The following is a 16,918-nucleotide window of genomic DNA, read 5'->3' as shown; positions in this document are numbered from 1 at the left end:
TGGTCAGTGTCAGTGCGCTGCAGTGTCCAGTGGTCAGTGTCAGTGCGCTGCAGTGTCCAGTGGTCAGTGTCAGTGTGCTGGAGTGTCCAGTGGTCAGTGTCAGTGTGCTGCAGTGTCCAGTGGTCAGTGTCAGTGCGCTGCAGTGAGCAGTGTCAGTGTGCTGGAGTGTCCAGTGGTCAGTGTCAGTGTGCTGGAGTGTCCAGTGGTCAGTGTCAGTGTGCTGGAGTGTCCAGTGGTCAGTGTCAGTGCGCTGCAGTGTCCAGTGGTCAGTGTCAGTGTGCTGCAGTGTCCAGTGGACAGTATCAGTGTGCTGGAGTGTCCAGTGGTCAGTGTCAGTGCGCTGCAGTGAGCAGTGTCAGTGTGCTGGAGTGTCCAGTGGTCAGTGTCAGTGTGCTGGGGTGTCCAGTGGTCAGTGTCAGTGTGCTGCAGTGTGTCCAATGTCCAGTGATCAGTGTCAGTGTGCTGGAGTGTCCAGTGGTCAGTGTCAGTGTGCTGGGGTGTCCAGTGGTCAGTGTCAGTGTGCTGCAGTGTGTCCAGTGGTCAGTGTCAGTGTGCTGGAGTGTCCAGTGGTCAGTGTCAGTGTGCTGGGGTGTCCAGTGGTCAGTGTCAGTGCGCTGCAGTGTCCAGTGGTCAGTGTCAGTGTGCTGGAGTGTCCAGTGGTCAGTGTCAGTGCGCTGCAGTGTCCAGTGGTCAGTGTCAGTGTGCTGGAGTGTCCAGTGGTCAGTGTCAGTGCGCTGCAGTGAGCAGTGTCAGTGTGCTGGAGTGTCCAGTGGTCAGTGTCAGTGTGCTGGAGTGTCCAGTGGTCAGTGTCAGTGCGCTGCAGTGTCCAGTGGTCAGTGTCAGTGTGCTGCAGTGTCCAGTGGACAGTATCAGTGTGCTGGAGTGTCCAGTGGTCAGTGTCAGTGTGCTGCAGTGTGTCCAATGTCCAATGATCAGTGTCAGTGTGCTGGAGTGTCCAGTGGTCAGTGTCAGTGTGCTGGGGTGTCCAGTGGTCAGTGTCAGTGTGCTGCAGTGTGTCCAGTGGTCAGTGTCAGTGTGCTGGAGTGTCCAGTGGTCAGTGTCAGTGTGCTGGGGTGTCCAGTGGTCAGTGTCCGTGTGCTGCAGTGTCCAGTGGTCAGTGTCAGTGTGCTGGAGTGTCCAGTGGTCAGTGTCAGTGTGCTGGAGTGTCCAGTGGTCAGTGTCAGTGCGCTGCAGTGTCCAGTGGTCAGTGTCAGTGTGCTGGAGTGTCCAGTGGTCAGTGTCAGTGCGCTGCAGTGTCCAGTGGTCAGTGTCAGTGCGCTGGAGTGTCCAGTGGTCAGTGTCAGTGTGCTGGGGTGTCCAGTGGTCAGTGTCAGTGTGCTGGAGTGTCCAGTGGTCAGTGTCAGTGTGCTGGGGTGTCCAGTGGTCAGTGTCAGTGTGCTGGGGTGTCCAGTGGTCAGTGTCAGTGCGCTGCAGTGTCCAGTGGTCAGTGTCAGTGCGCTGGAGTGTCCAGTGGTCAGTGTCAGTGTGCTGGAGTGTCCAGTGGTCAGTGTCAGTGCGCTGGAGTGTCCAGTGATCAGTGTCAGTGTGCTGGAGTGTCCAGTGGTCAGTGTCAGTGTGCTGCAGTGTGTCCAGTGGTCAGTGTCAGTGTGCTGGAGTGTCCAGTGGTCAGTGTCAGTGCGCTGCAGTGTCCAGTGTTCAGTGTCCGTGTGCTGCAGTGTCCAGTGGTCAGTGTCAGTGCGCTGCAGTGTCCAGTGGTCAGTGTCAGTGTGCTGCAGTGTGTCCAGTGGTCAGTGTCAGTGTGCTGCAGTGAACAGTGGTCAGTGTCAGTGTGCTGCAGTGTCCAGTGGACAGTATCAGTGTGTCCAGTGGTCAGTGTCAAGTGGACAGTATCAGTGTGTCCAGTGGTCAGTGTCAGTGTGGTGGAGTGTGTCCAGTAGCCAGAGAGTGGGGCTCAAAGCCATGGCGACTCTGGAGAAGGCTGAGCCCAGCAGACGCTTTTGTGAAACACAGGCGCACTGAGGTCCTGCGCTCGAGTCACTGCAGCTCTCTGCACAAACCACGGGCGGAACCGGGAATGAGCAGACAGGAACAGGCAGAGATTGTGCAGACTTGGCGGTTAGAAGGGAAACGGCTCCCCCCAGTGGCCGGCGGGCAGAAGCACACCTGCAGGGCCGCACGGGCTGGACAGGGCGCCGGGCGCAGATCCAGCTCTCCCCCAGGAAGACAGACAGAAACTCCTCTCGCTCCTGCCAGCCCCACCTGGGAGACACACAGCAGCTGCACTGTCTTGTGTAACAGAGCAGTGTGCAGTGTGTTGTGTAACAGTACAGTGTACAGCGTATTGTGTAGCAGTGCAGGGCGCAGTGTGTTGTGTAACAGTACAGTGTGCAGCGTGTTGTGTAGCAGTGCAGGGCACAGTGTGTTGTGTAACAGTACAGTGTGCAGCGTGTTGTGTAGCAGTGCAGGGCACAGTGTGTTGTGTAACAGTACAGTGTGCAGCGTGTTGTGTAGCAGTGCAGGGCGCAGTGTGTTGTGTAACAGTACAGTGTGCAGCGTGTTGTGTGGCAGTGCAGGGCACAGCGTGTTGTGTAACAGTACAGTGTGCAGCGTGTTGTGTAGCAGTGCAGGGCGCAGCGTGTTGTGTAACAGTACAGTGTGCAGCGTGTTGTGTAGCAGTGCAGGGCGCAGTGTGTTGTGTAACAGTACAGTGTGCAGCGTGTTGTGTAGCAGTGCAGGGCGCAGTGTGTTGTGTAACAGTACAGTGTGCAGCGTGTTGTGTGGCAGTGGAGGGCGCAGCGTGTTGTGTAGCAGTGCAGGGTGCAGTGTGTTGTGTAACAGTACAGTGTGCAGTGTGTTGTGTGGCAGTGCAGGGCACAGCGTGTTGTGTAACAGTACAGTGTGCAGCGTGTTGTGTAGCAGTGCAGGGCGCAGCGTGTTGTGTAACAGTACAGTGTGCAGCGTGTTGTGTAGCAGTGCAGGGCGCAGTGTGTTGTGTAACAGTACAGTGTGCAGCGTGTTGTGTGGCAGTGGAGGGCACAGTGTGTTGTGTAACAGTACAGTGTGCAGCGTGTTGTGTAGCAGTGCAGGGCGCAGCGTGTTGTGTAACAGTACAGTGTGCAGCGTGTTGTGTAGCAGTGCAGGGTGCAGTGTGTTGTGTAACAGTACAGTGTGCAGTGTGTTGTGTAGCAGTACAGTGTGCAGCGTGTTGTGTAGCAGTGCAGGGCGCAGTGTGTTGTGTAGCAGTACAGTGTGCATCATGTTGTGTAGCAGTGCAGTGTGCAGCGTGTTGTGTAGCAGTGCAGGGCTCAGTGTTTTGTGTAGCAGTGCAGTGTGCAGCGTGTTGTGTAGCAGTGCAGGGTGCAGCGTGTTGTGTAACAGTACAGTGTGCAGCGTGTTGTGTAGCAGTGCAGTGTGCAGTGTGTTGTGTAGCAGTGCAGTGTGTTGTGTAGCAGTGCAGTGTGCAGTGTGTTGTGTAGCAGGGTGCAGCATGTTGTGTCACAGAGCAGCAGCCCCTCCACACACACACACACACACACACACACACACACACACACACACACACACACAGCGAGATCCTCGCACCACGACTCGGACAGATCCCGTACAAAACCCCCGTCTTTATTAAACATCTCCTCACGAGCACAAGCAGACCCGCGGCCTGGCGGGAAGACGCCACACTGGACCGCTCCAGGACCGGCCCGCAGGCCGCAGGGGCCGGAGCACCCCCCTCGGGCCGGACCCCAAGAGTCTGTGCAAAAAGGTTCACCCCACGTCGGGGCGTCAGTGTCCAGTCCTGCGCCAGTGCGCCCCCCTTCTGCAGGCGACCCGAATGCCCTCATCCGCCACTAAACCAGCCCCAGAAATCAATCAATCAATCAATGAATCAGGATGAGGGGTTCACCAGCGCGTCACCTCCTCACAGCCGCACCGCCCCGCACCGCGACGACCTCTGACCCCGGCTGGCCAGGTGCCGCTGGGCGAAGACCTGGTGCTTGCAGCTGGGCGCCCCCAGGACGAGCAGCCGGGGGCCCACTCGGGGGCGCAGGGGGCTCCCCAGCTCCTCCTCGGCCTCCGCCACCCTGGTCCCCAGGAAAGCCCCCAGCAGCAGTCTCTCCCCCCAGCCCACCAGCCTGGAGACGGCCAGGTTGAAGGGGGAGGCCGGGGTCTTGGGGTCCCCCTGGTCCTCTCGGGCCTCCTCGGCCATGGCGCAGCCCGCGAGCGCCCCCCGGTGGCGGTCCGGGAGAGGGGCGGCCAGGGCGGGGGGAGCAGAGAGGGACAGGGTCAAGCTCCGGCGCCTCTCAGCCTGGGAGACCCCCAGCTCGCCCGGCTCCGGGATGCCCCTGGAGCGGCCGGGTCGAGCCGGAGGCCCGGTCTGGGGCAGGCTGGGGTCCGTCTGCGGGACGGGGGGCTGGATCCCGCCGGGTCCCGCACTGACCGCCGGCGGACAGCCAGGGGATCGTGGGGTCCTCTCCGCGGACAGGAGCTGGCTTTCCTGCGGCTCTCGAGCGGCGGGGTGCCCGGTTGGCGTCTGGGGGCTCGGCTGGGGCGGGCCTGCACCCCGGCGCCCGGTCCTGTTCGGGGCGGGAGAGAGGGAGAGCGAGCGAGCGGAGGAGCAGAGGCAGTCGATGGGCGTCTCCCCGCCCAGAGAGAGAGGGGGCTCGTTCGGGGTGTCGGGGGCGCTGGGGGCGGCGTCCCTAGAGAGGGAGTCCGAGCTGCGTGCAGGTCCGGGGGCGTCAGTCCCTCGCTGGGGGACCCGGAGCTCCAGGTTAAGGTTGACGCGAGTCGGTCTGTCGTAGTGCATCATGGGAACCAGCCGCCCACTGCCCGAGCAAGTGGTGTTGCTGTTGTCGTGACCGAGGTCACTTCCTGCTGCAGGAGGATGCAGATTTTGATTGGTCAGGTTGGTCGGAGGCGGGCTGGGCGGTCTGCTGCGATTGGCTGGCGGCGCGCCGGGGCGGGCCAGCATGCTCTGGAAGTGCTGCAGCTGACCCAGGAAGTTGAAGTTGGGCGAGATGGAGGGGCGCCTCTCCTTCACGAACCTGCGGAGAGAGAGACCGAGTCACCGCTGCTGCACAGGCAGAATGATACAGGCAGAAGGACACAAGGTGGCAGGAAGACAGGAGGACTGACTGACCGGTAGGCATCGTCCAAGCCGAGTCCCAGGTGGTGCATGATGTAGGCGACAGCGAGAGCTGGAGACCTAGAGACTCCGGCCACACAGTGCAGCAGCACAGCTCCTCTCTGACAGCGAGCCTGGTCTGAGAGAGAGAGAGGGGGGGGTTAATCTGGACACACTGACTGGCTGGACTGTAGAGTGACCGGGAAGAGGAAGAGGAGCAGGGTACCGATGAAGGCCAGTGCGGCGGGGATCCAGGGCAGCAGCTGGTCGCTGAGCGAGTCGTCGATGGGAACGCGCAGGAAGCAGGACGGCGGCAGGAAGTGGGGCTGTGGACAGCAGCGGCTCACACTCAGGACATGAGAGATCCCCAGAGTGGACAGGCCGTCCTGCGGGAGAGGAGAGCGTTATCCCACACCCCTGCAACTGACCGGGCACACTGACTGACCACACACTGGCCACCTCTCCCACTGCAACTGACCACACACTGGCCTCCACTCCCACTGCAACTGACCACACACACTGACTGACCACACACTGGCCTCCTCTCCCACTGCAACTGACCACACACACTGACTGACCACACACTGGCCTCCACTCCCACTGCAACTGACCACACACTGGCCTCCACTCCCACTGCAACTGACCACACACACTGACTGACCACACACTGGCCTTCTCTCCCACTGCAACTGACCGGGCACACTGACTGACCACACACTGGCCCTAACTGACCACACACTGGCCTCCTCTCCCACTGCAACTGACCACACACGCCGGCCCGGACTGGCTGGACAGTAGTGGCCGCTGGATGGCTCGACCCTTGCAGACTCACCTTGGTGACGTCCCTCTGGGCTCCCAGGTACAGGTGGGGCAGGAGAGGGGACAGGGCGGGTCTGTCGGCGTCCTGGTACATCACCATCCTGCGGGGTCACTGCGGGGTCAGTGACAGGAGGGGTCAGGCAGGAAACACACACCAGAGCTCCACTCACACCAGTGGGACAGATTCACCCCCCCACTCTGCCCCCAGGGTATTTCCCGTTTTCACTTCCTCTGATCTGTCCCTCCTCCTCCTCCTCCTCTCAGAGTAAATTCGCCCCTCGTCACCCATCCTGAGCTGCTGTCTTCCAGACCGGACTCTGATCCGCTCCAGGTTTTACACTGTGGTCAATCAGACTCCTGGCGCACAGAAGCCTGATCCGCTCCTGGTTTTACTGGTTTACCAGTCAATCTCATTCACCAGCACAAGCGAGGCGGATCAGACAGCTCCGGACTGGAGGGTAGCTGAACACCCGGTAGCCCCTGGCCTGGATCGGGCTGGCGCTCATCCCTGCAGTGCGGACGGGCCGCCGACAGGGGGCAGGGCGCTGCGACTCCAGCAGGACCTCAGCTGCTGATCTCCTTTTAGATCCCGCGAGTTCAAACCTCCTTGCAAAACCCTTCATTTCCATCACTAACCCGGGACAGTGCCGACAACAGCAGTAATCGCAGCGAAAGTGATTCGGTCTGCGTAGCGACTCTGGACCGGACCGGACCGGACCGATATGGCCACAGTATCGACCTCAGCGGGACTGTATCTCCCCCCTTCCCGTGGACGGGGCACCAGTGACGAGCCGCGCACGACCCGCGGGACTCACCGTGGGGCTCCGGCGCGGGGAGACGCGGGGCTGAAGGAGTCTGGGACAATCCCACAGTGGGCCCGTCCTGCCCACGACACGCAGGGCGGGAAACCACAACTAGCCCGCCGCCCAAAAGGGTGCAAGAAACTCGACAGGTGAGGTCTCGGTCTCTCTCTCTCTCCTGCAGGTCCGACACGGGCTGCGTCAGGGTCCGATCGCACAGGGCAGACACACGGGCTGCGTCAGGGTCCGAGCGCGCAGGGCAGAGACAGGCTGCGTCAGGGTCCGAGCGCGCAGGGCAGACACACGGGCTGCGTCAGGGTCCGAGCGCGCAGGGCAGAGACAGGCTGCAGGCAGGGTCCGAGCGCGCAGGGCAGAGACAGGCTGCGTCAGGGTCCGAGCGCGCAGGGCAGAGACACGGGCTGCGTCAGGGTCCGAGCGCGCAGGGCAGAGACACGGGCTGCGTCAGGGTCCGATCGCGCAGGGCAGAGACACGGGCTGCGTCAGGGTCCGAGCGCGCAGGGCAGAGACAGGCTGCAGGCAGGGTCCGAGCGCGCAGGGCAGAGACAGGCTGCGTCAGGGTCCGAGCGCGCAGGGCAGAGACACGGGCTGCGTCAGGGTCCGAGCGCGCAGGGCAGAGACAGGCTGCGTCAGGGTCCGAGCGCGCAGGGCAGAGACAGGCTGCGTCAGGGTCCGAGCGCGCAGGGCAGAGACACGGGCTGCGTCAGGGTCCGAGCGCGCAGGGCAGAGACAGGCTGCGTCAGGGTCCGAGCGCGCAGGGCAGAGACAGGCTGCGTCAGGGTCCGAGCGCGCAGGGCAGAGACAGGCTGCAGGCAGGGTCCGAGCGCGCAGGGCAGAGACACGGGCTGCGTCAGGGTCCGAGCGCGCAGGGCAGAGACAGGCTGCGTCAGGGTCCGAGCGCGCAGGGCAGAGACAGGCTGCGGGCAGGGTCCGAGCGCCGGCGGTCCCACAGTGCGGCTCCAGTAAAGCGCTTCGCTCCCGCTCTGTCAGTGAGAGTACGAGTCCCGCTGTCTGCGGCTCCGGAGGGTTTTATACGGCCGGTACCTGCGCCAGGCAGGGCGATGAGGTAATGCAGCTCAGCGCAGCTAAAAATAGCGCAAGGCTGATGTCATCCCCAGCCAATCAGCGCGCTGCCTCTGCCAACCCCCCCCCCCCCCCCCCCCCGCGCGCCCCGAGAGGAATCCCGCACACGCGCGAGGCCAGCACGAAAACAAAACACCCCCAGCCTCGGCTCGCGGGTCCCCACGTCCTGCGGTCGCCATGGCAACAGAGCATCTCTCTCTCTCTCTCTCTCTCAATTCAATTCAAGGTGCTTTATTAGCATGACCGATGTGTCCAATCAGTATTGCCAAAGCAAATGAAATAATAAAATTAACATGGAACAAAACAAAAAATAAAAGTAAAATAAAATCTACAGACATGTTACAGACATTTACAACAGAGACATGTCATAAAATATTGACATATACTGTAAACAAATTGAGCATTATTGGGATCAGGCTCTCTATCTCTCTCTAATGGAAACACGGACACAGCGCGCCTCATCAATGGGCGATAATCACGACAATCACCCACACCTCTACCGCGCTGGAAAAGCACCTCCAGTTCTGAAACATGAAGCCCCACCGGGAAAGAGCCGCAGGACTGGAAGGAAACGACAGGGCTGAAGTAGGGTGGTAATTAGCTCAGCGCACCGCCCGCTTGAAAACAACATCCTCCTGAGTGCGGGTGGGTTCTGCGACCCTGGAAATCAAACACCAGCTGTAGTTCTGTGCTGTTCTGTGGAGCAGGAACAACGTTTCATAGGAATGTCCTGTGGAAGAAGGCAACTTTTATAACAGGACTGCCCTACTGTACTGGGACTGTAGCTCCTATTGTAACAGGACTGTTCTACTGTACTGGGACTGTAGCTCCTATTGTAACAGGACTGTTCTACTGTACTGGGACTGTAGCTCCTATTGTAACAGACTGTCCTACTGTACTGGGACTGTAGCTCCTATTGTAACAGACTGTCCTGCTGCACTGGGACTGTAGCTCCTATTGTAACAGGACTGTCCTACTGTACTGGGACTGTAGCTCCTATTGTAACAGACTGTCCTACTGTCCTGGGACTGTAGCTCCTATTGTAACAGACTGGTCTACTGTACTGGGACTGTAGCTCCTATTGTAACAGACTGTCCTACTGTACTGGGACTGTAGCTCCTACTGTAACAGACTGTTCTACTGTACTGGGACTGTAGCTCCTATTGTAACAGACTGTCCTACTGTACTGGGACTGTAGCTCCTATTGTAACAGACTGTCCTGCTGCACTGGGACTGTAGCTCCTATTGTAACAGACTGTCCTACTGTACTGGGACTGTAGCTCCTATTGTAACAGGACTGTTCACTGTACTGGGACTGTAGCTCCTATTGTAAAGCCCTAACACATTCAGCTGACACGTTCTCAAAGTGAGACCGCAATAAAAATACCGTTAATACAACCATGACACACAAAAGCTCCGAACTCGATCCTCGGTCCCTGCTGCTGGCTCTCTCGCTGCATTAAATACATCACCAGCCCTCCTGACCGCCTGCACCGCCGCAGCCCTGCGCGCAAACAGCTGGCGAACGTCGGCTCAGGAAGATGACGACATACGCCCCGACAGTCACCTGCACGGCGATTGGCTGCTCGGCCCTCTCCCCGCCCCCGCCGGCTGCTCAGCCAATGACCGCCCGGGTGACGGTCGGACCCTGCAGGCTCCTGTCGCACATCTCGGGGGTGCGCCCCCTCCCGGCGGCCGCACCGGACTGAACCGAGGATGATGCGAATAGTATCACTTACATTTTTCAAAATGTTTATTTAAAGGTGACTAAAATGGCCTTTTCTGTCTCTGTTTAATATTGTAACGCAACGGGGGCTCAGGCGGGCGCCCTTGCCGCATCTGGTCGGCCCCTGCACCCTCCGGGGCTCGAACCCGGGACTTCCGCGTCTCTCTGCAGCGACCTAACCCCGTGAGCTAAAGAGAGATCTCTCTACAGCCCAGTAGCTGTGGTCCTGCTATCACAGGGAAGGGCGGTGACGTCACCCGCTCTGGTACGCCGGCTCTTACACAGCGCCTGTCGGCCGTAAGCGTTACAATATTTTTATTCAGCGTGCTTGTTTCTTGAGAACGAACTGTCATCTGCACCACAGAAAAACCTTCCCTTTGCCTCGTCTGTCCTGCCATTAAAGCATGTCGATTCACAGTTTGTTCTTAATCACTTTCAGTTTAATTCTTCTTTTATTAAAAAGAGATCTCACCTGGACAGGACTGGAAATGTCACAGAGCCCACTATAAGCTAAGGAAATGGATGGGTTGTTTGCTGTACTGAAACACAGGTTGAATAAAAGGGATTTTGCTTCTACCATCAGTGTCTGGAGAGAAGCCAGGGTATCGACTTCAACACCATGGCTGGGCAGCTTGTTCCCCCCTCCCACCCCTCTCTGTGTACAGTAGACTGTCCTGACTGGAGGAGCTCACCCAGCTGTGTCTGGAGAGAAGCCAGGGTATCAGCTTCAACAACAGGGCTGGGCAGCTTGTTCCCCACACCCACCCCCCTCTGTGTACAGTAGAGTCTCCTGTCCTGACTGGAGGAGCTCACCCAGCTGTGTCTGGAGAGAAGCCAGCATATCGGTTTCAACACCATGGCTTGTACAGAAGGGCCCACTTTTCTAGTTTCTTTGAAGTATTTTATTTAAGGAATTTTGAACACTTTAACAAGACCAACAATAACTAAGAAACATAACAAAACAATACTAAATTCTGAAAAACACCAAAAAAAGAGAGAGAAATAAACAGCGTCCAGACGAAGAACCAACAGCTCCAGTCTTGTGGAGATTGGAGCTGAGCTGGAATCGATGATGAAGTGACCGCAGAATGGCTGGGTTTGCAAAGCAATCAGGGATCTGTTTTTCAAAACAGCCAAGAAAGGTGAGTGTCTGTCCCTCTCCGCTGCCCTGGTGGAGATCATGCCATCGAGCCCACTCTTGAAACAGGCCACAGCCATTCTGAACATCAGTGCTGCTTGATCTTCCTTGGTTAGCCTGAGAGTTGTCTCTGGACCACAGGAGCGCCAGTTCAGACTCTGGGGTTCCAGCATATTCTTCCCAAACACTTCTGAGTACCACTGCAATATGCCTGGGACACAGCCAGCGAGGTGAGAGAGAGCCTTCAGCAGATCTGTCCTCTCGTATACCGGGGAGACTGGAGGACATGTCCTGTTCAGTTCTGTTTTATCCTAATGCAGTCTAACATCGACAGAGCACCAGTGAAAGCTGCTCGAACCCTCTACCAGGGCCTGTCGACGTCGCACATCTCGCTTGGCAAAGTGACTTCACTGTAAATAACGAAGGAAGTGTGACTTTTAAACTTCTCTCAGCTTCAGGTGCACAGCCTTGTGGCTTCCACCTTGAAGGCTCAATAATTAAAAGTGTGTAATGGCCGGCCTGACGAGCTGGTTTTCTGCCCCTGGTCATCTGTGGCTCTGAGACGAGATGAAGGGGCTGTGTTGGTCCGAGCTGGAACAGAGCCCCAGTGATCCTCCAGCCCGCTCCAGTCTGCCTGCTCCAGCTCGGAGCCGTGTTGTACAAGTGGGGTCGGTCCTGGGTTGGACCTCTGGTTCATGGGTCTGTGCGCACGGAGCCCTCTCCCCAGTTTAACCCTGACGTGCTCAAGGCAGAGTCTGTTTCCGAGGCAGCAGGAACACAAGCAGAGACCTGGGCGGAAACATCAGCTCCCTGCTGAGGGACAGACGGGCTGAGATCATTCTTCATTCCTATTTCTGAAGAGGGGTCTCTGTCCCCCAGGTGAGAGAGTGAGGGGGTGAGGGGGTCTCTGTGTCCCCCAGGTGAGAGAGTGAGGGGGTCTCTGTGTCCCAGGTGAGAGCAAGGGGTCTCTGTGTCCCCCAGGTGAGAGAGGGAGGGGGTCTCTGTCCCCCAGGTGAGAGAGGGAGGGGGTCTCTGTGTCTCCGAGGTGAGAGAGTGTAGGGGTTTGTATAGGGGGCACTAGTACTCAGAGCCATGGTCTTAGAAAGCATGTTATCTGCCTGTACCTGCTCCCTGTCAGAACATCTAAAGTCCAGTGGCACAGGGACTGACTGCTGACCGACTGGACACTTCATGAGAGGAAGGGGTTAATTTGGACACAACTGTTCATTTGGGCTCCTCGATTGAAATCTTAGGGGGTGGGATATAAATCACTCTGTGAGCTGTGGGTTTGGAGTCAAGTGACAGAGTGGAATCACATTTCATTCCCCTGAGTGATGAAAACAGACTGAACTGCTGGAGCTCTTGTTTCTCACCCAGGACAAAAGAGACTTGCAGGTGGGACAGGGTCACACTGTCTCCTCGATTTCCAAACCTGAACCCGGGGTAGAGGGGCTCCGTGAAGGAGGTCTGGACTCTGTACAGGAGGGTCACTGTGTCTCCAGAGACGCTATAAAATTCCAGAGTTCCAGCCCTGTGATCCACATACACCCCTATTCTGGAGGAGGGAAGGACAGGTACTGCAGTTTCTTCATTGTTGTGCCTGAAAGACCAACTGGAACCAGAGCAGCACAAACTCCAGGACTTGACATTGTGTCCAAGATGACAGTCAACGCCCTCCCCTTTCCTGCTGAGTCCTTTATATGTGACCCCTATATAAACCCATCCCCCACTCCACTCCACCTCCCAGTAACAGCGAGTCCCAGACAGCCCCTCTCTGCACAGCACCTGGAATTCTGAATCAAATCTCTCGGGGTGATCGGGGTACTGCTGGGGCTCCCTGCTCCAGGTCACCCTCCTGTTCCCCTTAGACAGACGCAGGTGTCTGTGCGCTGTGTTGGGGTCCAGTGTGAGCCGACAGGCATCTGATTGGAGAGAAGAGGACAGTCAGAGGAAAGACAGGCAGAACAGACCAATCCCTGAGCAGATCTCCACTAGTTCCACCCCCACAGCCCAGTAAAGATGGACAGTATGCATAGGTCTGAATGAAGAATGTACAGTATATGTAATAAGAACATTTATTTTTGTCAATCTCCATTCACACTGCTATCAGTTCAATTAAAGAGAAAGAGAGGCCCTTATTTGCCGTATTCCTGGATTTGTGTATCTGGATCTTTGGCTATATGTTTGTCTCTATGATTCGCAGTATGGAAGTGTATTGTAATAGTTTGTATTTGTATTGGTAAAAGGATTGTGAATGAATGTGTCAGTGAGCGTGTGCTTCTCTCCTCTGTGCTCTGATGTCCTCAGTGTGGACAGTTATAGTGAAAAAACACTCACAGTGTAAAAGCTTTGCTCTGGTCCTGTGCTCTGGAGTCTGCAGACTGTAGACTTCACTGACTGTGGAGACAGAGACAGACAGACACCCAGATTAAACCATGTGAATGAATCCAGGACACAACAGGATTCTTTCACTCTTACTGAGAGGGACTGAGCACCTTGAACATGATCAACAGGGCCCAAGTCAGTACAGACAAACGGGCTTTGTAATGAGCACCTGGGAAAACAGTGAAGTCAGCTGATCTCTAGAAAGATGCCAGTGTATTTCTCCTCTAACCTGTCCTGGAGATCTTGACTGATTCCTCCTTGCAGAAGTTCTCCAGTTGCTCTTTCAGTCCAGAGACAGCTCTCCTCACAGCCTCAGGAGAGAAGTGGGGTCCGACAGGGATGCTGGTTGAGTCTCCAGCTCCAGGAGGGACACAGACAGACTGGAAATTCTGCAGCAGGGAGGATAGAGAGGAGTTTCCAGTCAAACACACTGGGCTCCAGCACACATTCCTGGGGAGAAGCCAGGAGCAGCTCCATTGGAGAGCTCTGTGTGAGAGACTCCCTTCTGGACTGCAGAGAGTCCCAGAGCAGTGCTGTTACCTGGAGGAAATGGATGTGATCCTCTGTGTGTGAGAGCTGGCTCAGCTCAGCGTCTCTCCTCCTCAGCTCAGCGATCTTCTGCTCCAGTCGCTCCAGGAGTCCTTCAGCCTGACTCACTGCAGCCCTCTCTTGAGCTCTGATCAGCTGTGTGAGCTCAGAGCGTGTTCTCTCAATGGAGCGGATCAGCTCAGTGAAGATCCTGTCAGTGTCCTGTACTGCAGTGTGTGCAGAGCTCTGAGTGAGGAGACACACAGTGGATTATCACACAGGACAACACTCAAACTACATTCTACTGTGTGTGGTGTTTCCTCAGGGTACTGGTGTGTCCAGTGTCCAGCTGTGGAAATGTGTGTCAGTGTGTCCTCTCCTCTGGTCAATACCCACTCTGAGTGAGTCCACAGCCTGTCTCAGCTCCTGCAGCTCCTTCTCCCTCTCCTGGAGTCTCTGCTGGGTTTGTCTCTGTGTCGCCCCCAGCTGCTTCTGTGGAGAAACAGAGCGGTTTTCTATTTTCAGTACGAACTGAAACATTATGAAATCTTGTAGAGGGAAATCCCCCGATTCAGTGACTCAGGGCGCAATAGTAGAAGAGAGATTGTCAGACAGAGATGTCTCGTTTCCTTTAAGTGACTCTCGCTTTTCATTTTGACTGAGCTTTGTCAATTAAAGGCTCTTTAAGTGTCTGGGGTCCTGAACCCAGTCATGGGAGAGTCTGGTTTACAGCAGTCTTGAATTCATGGCTGTTTGTGCTGGATGATGATTGTAAGAAGTTGAAATCTGTGGTACGCTTCATAATGAAAAACACACTCTGCAAATACTTATTATCATCTTTCCACACGTACATCTGTAGTAAACTAATTTATTAGGCACCTCTGTGATTTCATCAGTTCCCTGCTGCTCTAAAATGTTTCAAAACAAAACTCTGCACTACATGTTTCTGATGAGCTGAACTTGATCTTTTCAATGTTTTGTCCATCCATCCACTTTCAGTAAGGAGTCCCTTACAGGTGAGTCAGAGAGTAGCTCAGCAGACAAGACAGGACACAGGACACCAGTCCATTGCAGGGTGAGCACACACACTCACACAGACTCAAACACACACACTCACACAGAGACACACACTCACAAACACACACACAAAGATACACACAAACTCACACACACTCAGAAAGCACACTTGGACTCACAGACTCAAACACACATACACAAACACACACTCATACATAGACACACACAAACACAAACTCAGATACACCCATGCACAGATACTGTACACACAGACACAAACACTCACAAACACACACTCACATAGAGTTGAGTTCAGACACAGACACAGACACACAGAGACACACAAACACACACACTCACAAACAGACATACACACAAATACAAAGATGTACACATACAATCAGACAGAGACACACACAGACTCAAAAACACTCAGACACAGACACACTCAGATGCCCACAGAAACACACACAAAGAGACACAGACACAGATAAAGGCATGCACACACACTCACACACACAGACACACAAACACAGCAGGATTATATTGTAGAACTTAATTATCCCAGACAGCTCGTTTCTGGACTCTGGGAAGAAACCAGGGCACTGAGGAAAAGCCTATTTCATTATGAGGTGAATATGCAAACTCGAACCCAGGATTCAGGCACTGAGTCAGCTGCCCTGAGTGCCCAGACTCCAGTTCCAGTTTCCTCAGTACGGTCCTATGCTGTACAGGAGAACCTACACCTCTGTGTACAAGGTGTTCCAGTTCATCTTACCCGCCTCTCATTCCTGTACCCGGGGTCAGAGGGCACCGCACATGTGCAGAGAGATCTGCCTGAGTGAAATTCTTCCTTGTTCTGACTCACTGCTACACAATGCACACACATAACAAACTGCTGCCAGAAACATATCAGCAGCTTCTAAAACCTGTAAAACCTGCTGAAACTCATGCATCAGTTTTCATAATGTACTAGTACAGGGTCACAGGACAGCTGGAGTCACAGCAGGCTACAGGCACAAGTCATGATGCACCCTGGACAGGTCCACCACAGGGAACACACACACAGAAACACTCTCACACAGACACGCACACTCTCACACAGACACGCACACACACTAGGGCCAATTTTTCCAGAACCATTTCACCAGGCAGCCTGTCTTTGGACTGTGATAGGACACCAGAGCAACCCGAGGACACCCACATGAACACGGGGAGAACATGCAGACTCCACATAGACAGCACCCCAGGAGCTGAACCCAGGGCCTCCGGGCTGGGAGGCAGCAATGCTGACCTCTGTGCAGGCCTGCCTCATACATCCGGTGTTTGTAAATACTGTCATTGGATTGAAATTCTGAAATAATAAGGTAGCAGTCTGACTTCCCAGTGAGGGAGAAAAAATACTTTTCTAGCAGTGAAGCTCTGCACAGGCTGTTAATCAAGTCACAGACTACTCCTCCCACAACAGCCCCATCACACTCGTAATAGCCCTCTACACCCAGTAACAGAGTCCTCACCTGCTTCTCAGTCCTCTCTGCTGCAGCTGAGACTGAATCATGGCCTCTGTGCTCATCAAATGTACACATCAGACAAACACACTTCTGATCAGTACGGCAATAGAGCTCCAGTAGTTTGTCATGACTGGAGCAGATCTTGTCCTGCAGCTGTCCTGTGGCCTCGACCAGCCTGTGTCTCTTGAAGGCAGGAGCTTCACAGTGAGGCTGGAGGTGAGTCTGACAGTAAGAGGCCAGACACACCAGACAGGACTTCACAGCTCTCATCTGTCTCCCAGTGCAGACATCACACAGCACATCTCCAGGGCCAGCAGGAGTGGGAGCAGGAGGACCACTGAGCCCTGTCTCCTTCAGTTTCTCCACCACTTCAGCCAGAACAGTGTTTCTGCACAGAACAGGCTTTGGGGTGAAGGTCTGTCTGCACTGGGGGCAGCTGTAGATTCCAGTCTGATCATCCAGATCCCAGCAGCTCTTAATACAGCCCACACAGTAACTGTGTCCACAGGGAAGAGTCGCTGGATCCTTCAGGATGTCCAGACACACTGAACAGCTGAACTGGTCTTGATTCAGTACAATTCCACCTTCTGCCATTTTACTGCAGAGAGAAATGCACAGAGCGTGGAGTGCGAGAGATTCTGAGAGTCTGCTTCAGCAGGAACGAAACTTATCTCTGTGTGACTTCCTGGAACTGCCTAGAGAGGCAGGGGTGTGGTTAATGAAAGGGGTGTGGTTTACAGGTGGTGTGGTTTACAGGTGGTGTGGTTTACAGGTGGTGTGGTCTTGAGTTGAGTGCAGGCAGAGAGGGGGCTG

General features: G+C 55.7%; 2 protein-coding genes and 1 long non-coding RNA gene across 3 annotated transcripts; 1 reads left to right on the top strand and 2 right to left on the bottom strand.

The window, feature by feature from the left end:
• Window positions 1-3,563: 3,563 nt before the first annotated feature.
• Window positions 3,564-6,005, bottom strand: LOC148654223 (uncharacterized). The gene is made up of 4 exons (XM_088646193.1): window positions 5,913-6,005; window positions 5,307-5,466; window positions 5,096-5,219; window positions 3,564-5,000 (listed from the first exon to the last, which is right to left on the bottom strand). Exons 1-4 carry the CDS (start codon window positions 5,997-5,999, stop codon window positions 3,878-3,880), a joined length of 1,494 nt encoding a protein of 497 aa, XP_088502319.1. The 5' UTR covers window positions 6,000-6,005; the 3' UTR covers window positions 3,564-3,877.
• Window positions 6,006-9,647: 3,642 nt separating this feature from the next.
• Window positions 9,648-12,802, top strand: LOC148654222 (uncharacterized). The gene is made up of 2 exons (XR_015941299.1): window positions 9,648-11,543; window positions 11,585-12,802. It is a non-coding gene; the product is annotated as an uncharacterized LOC148654222 (long non-coding RNA).
• LOC148654221 (E3 ubiquitin-protein ligase TRIM16-like) lies at window positions 10,406-16,789 on the bottom strand. The gene is made up of 6 exons (XM_088646163.1): window positions 16,112-16,789; window positions 13,974-14,069; window positions 13,590-13,823; window positions 13,279-13,438; window positions 13,002-13,061; window positions 10,406-12,586 (listed from the first exon to the last, which is right to left on the bottom strand). The coding sequence occupies exons 1-6, from the start codon at window positions 16,697-16,699 to the stop codon at window positions 11,889-11,891; spliced, it is 1,836 nt and encodes a 611-aa protein (XP_088502289.1). The 5' UTR covers window positions 16,700-16,789; the 3' UTR covers window positions 10,406-11,888.
• Between the last annotated feature and the right edge of the window lie 129 nt (window positions 16,790-16,918).

The sequence above is a fragment of the Lepisosteus platostomus genome, chromosome 9, assembly GCF_059453375.1.
Source record: "Lepisosteus platostomus isolate fLepPlt1 chromosome 9, fLepPlt1.hap1, whole genome shotgun sequence".
Lineage (NCBI taxonomy): Eukaryota > Metazoa > Chordata > Actinopteri > Semionotiformes > Lepisosteidae > Lepisosteus > Lepisosteus platostomus.
The sequence above is the reverse complement of the archived record's forward strand: the minus strand, read 5'-3'. Positions and strand labels throughout refer to the sequence as shown.

What these genes read in the sequence shown, in the direction of transcription:
- LOC148654223 (XM_088646193.1), bottom strand. Translation starts at nt 5,999, where the DNA reads ATGGTGATGTACCAGGACGCCGACAGACCCGCCCTGTCCCCTCTCCTG. An exon ending in CGCCGCACTGGCCTTCATCG is followed by an intron (nt 5,220 to 5,306) that starts GTACCCTGCTCC and finishes TCTCTCTCTCAG; the next exon opens with ACCAGGCTCGCTGTCAGAGA. An exon ending in GGCTTGGACGATGCCTACCG is followed by an intron (nt 5,001 to 5,095) that starts GTCAGTCAGTCC and finishes CTCTCTCCGCAG; the next exon opens with GTTCGTGAAGGAGAGGCGCC.
- LOC148654221 (XM_088646163.1), bottom strand. Translation starts at nt 16,699, where the DNA reads ATGGCAGAAGGTGGAATTGTACTGAATCAAGACCAGTTCAGCTGTTCA. An exon ending in CAGAGAGGACTGAGAAGCAG is followed by an intron (nt 14,070 to 16,111) that starts GTGAGGACTCTG and finishes GTTTCTCCACAG; the next exon opens with AAGCAGCTGGGGGCGACACA. An exon ending in AGTCAAGATCTCCAGGACAG is followed by an intron (nt 13,062 to 13,278) that starts GTTAGAGGAGAA and finishes CTGTCTCCACAG; the next exon opens with TCAGTGAAGTCTACAGTCTG.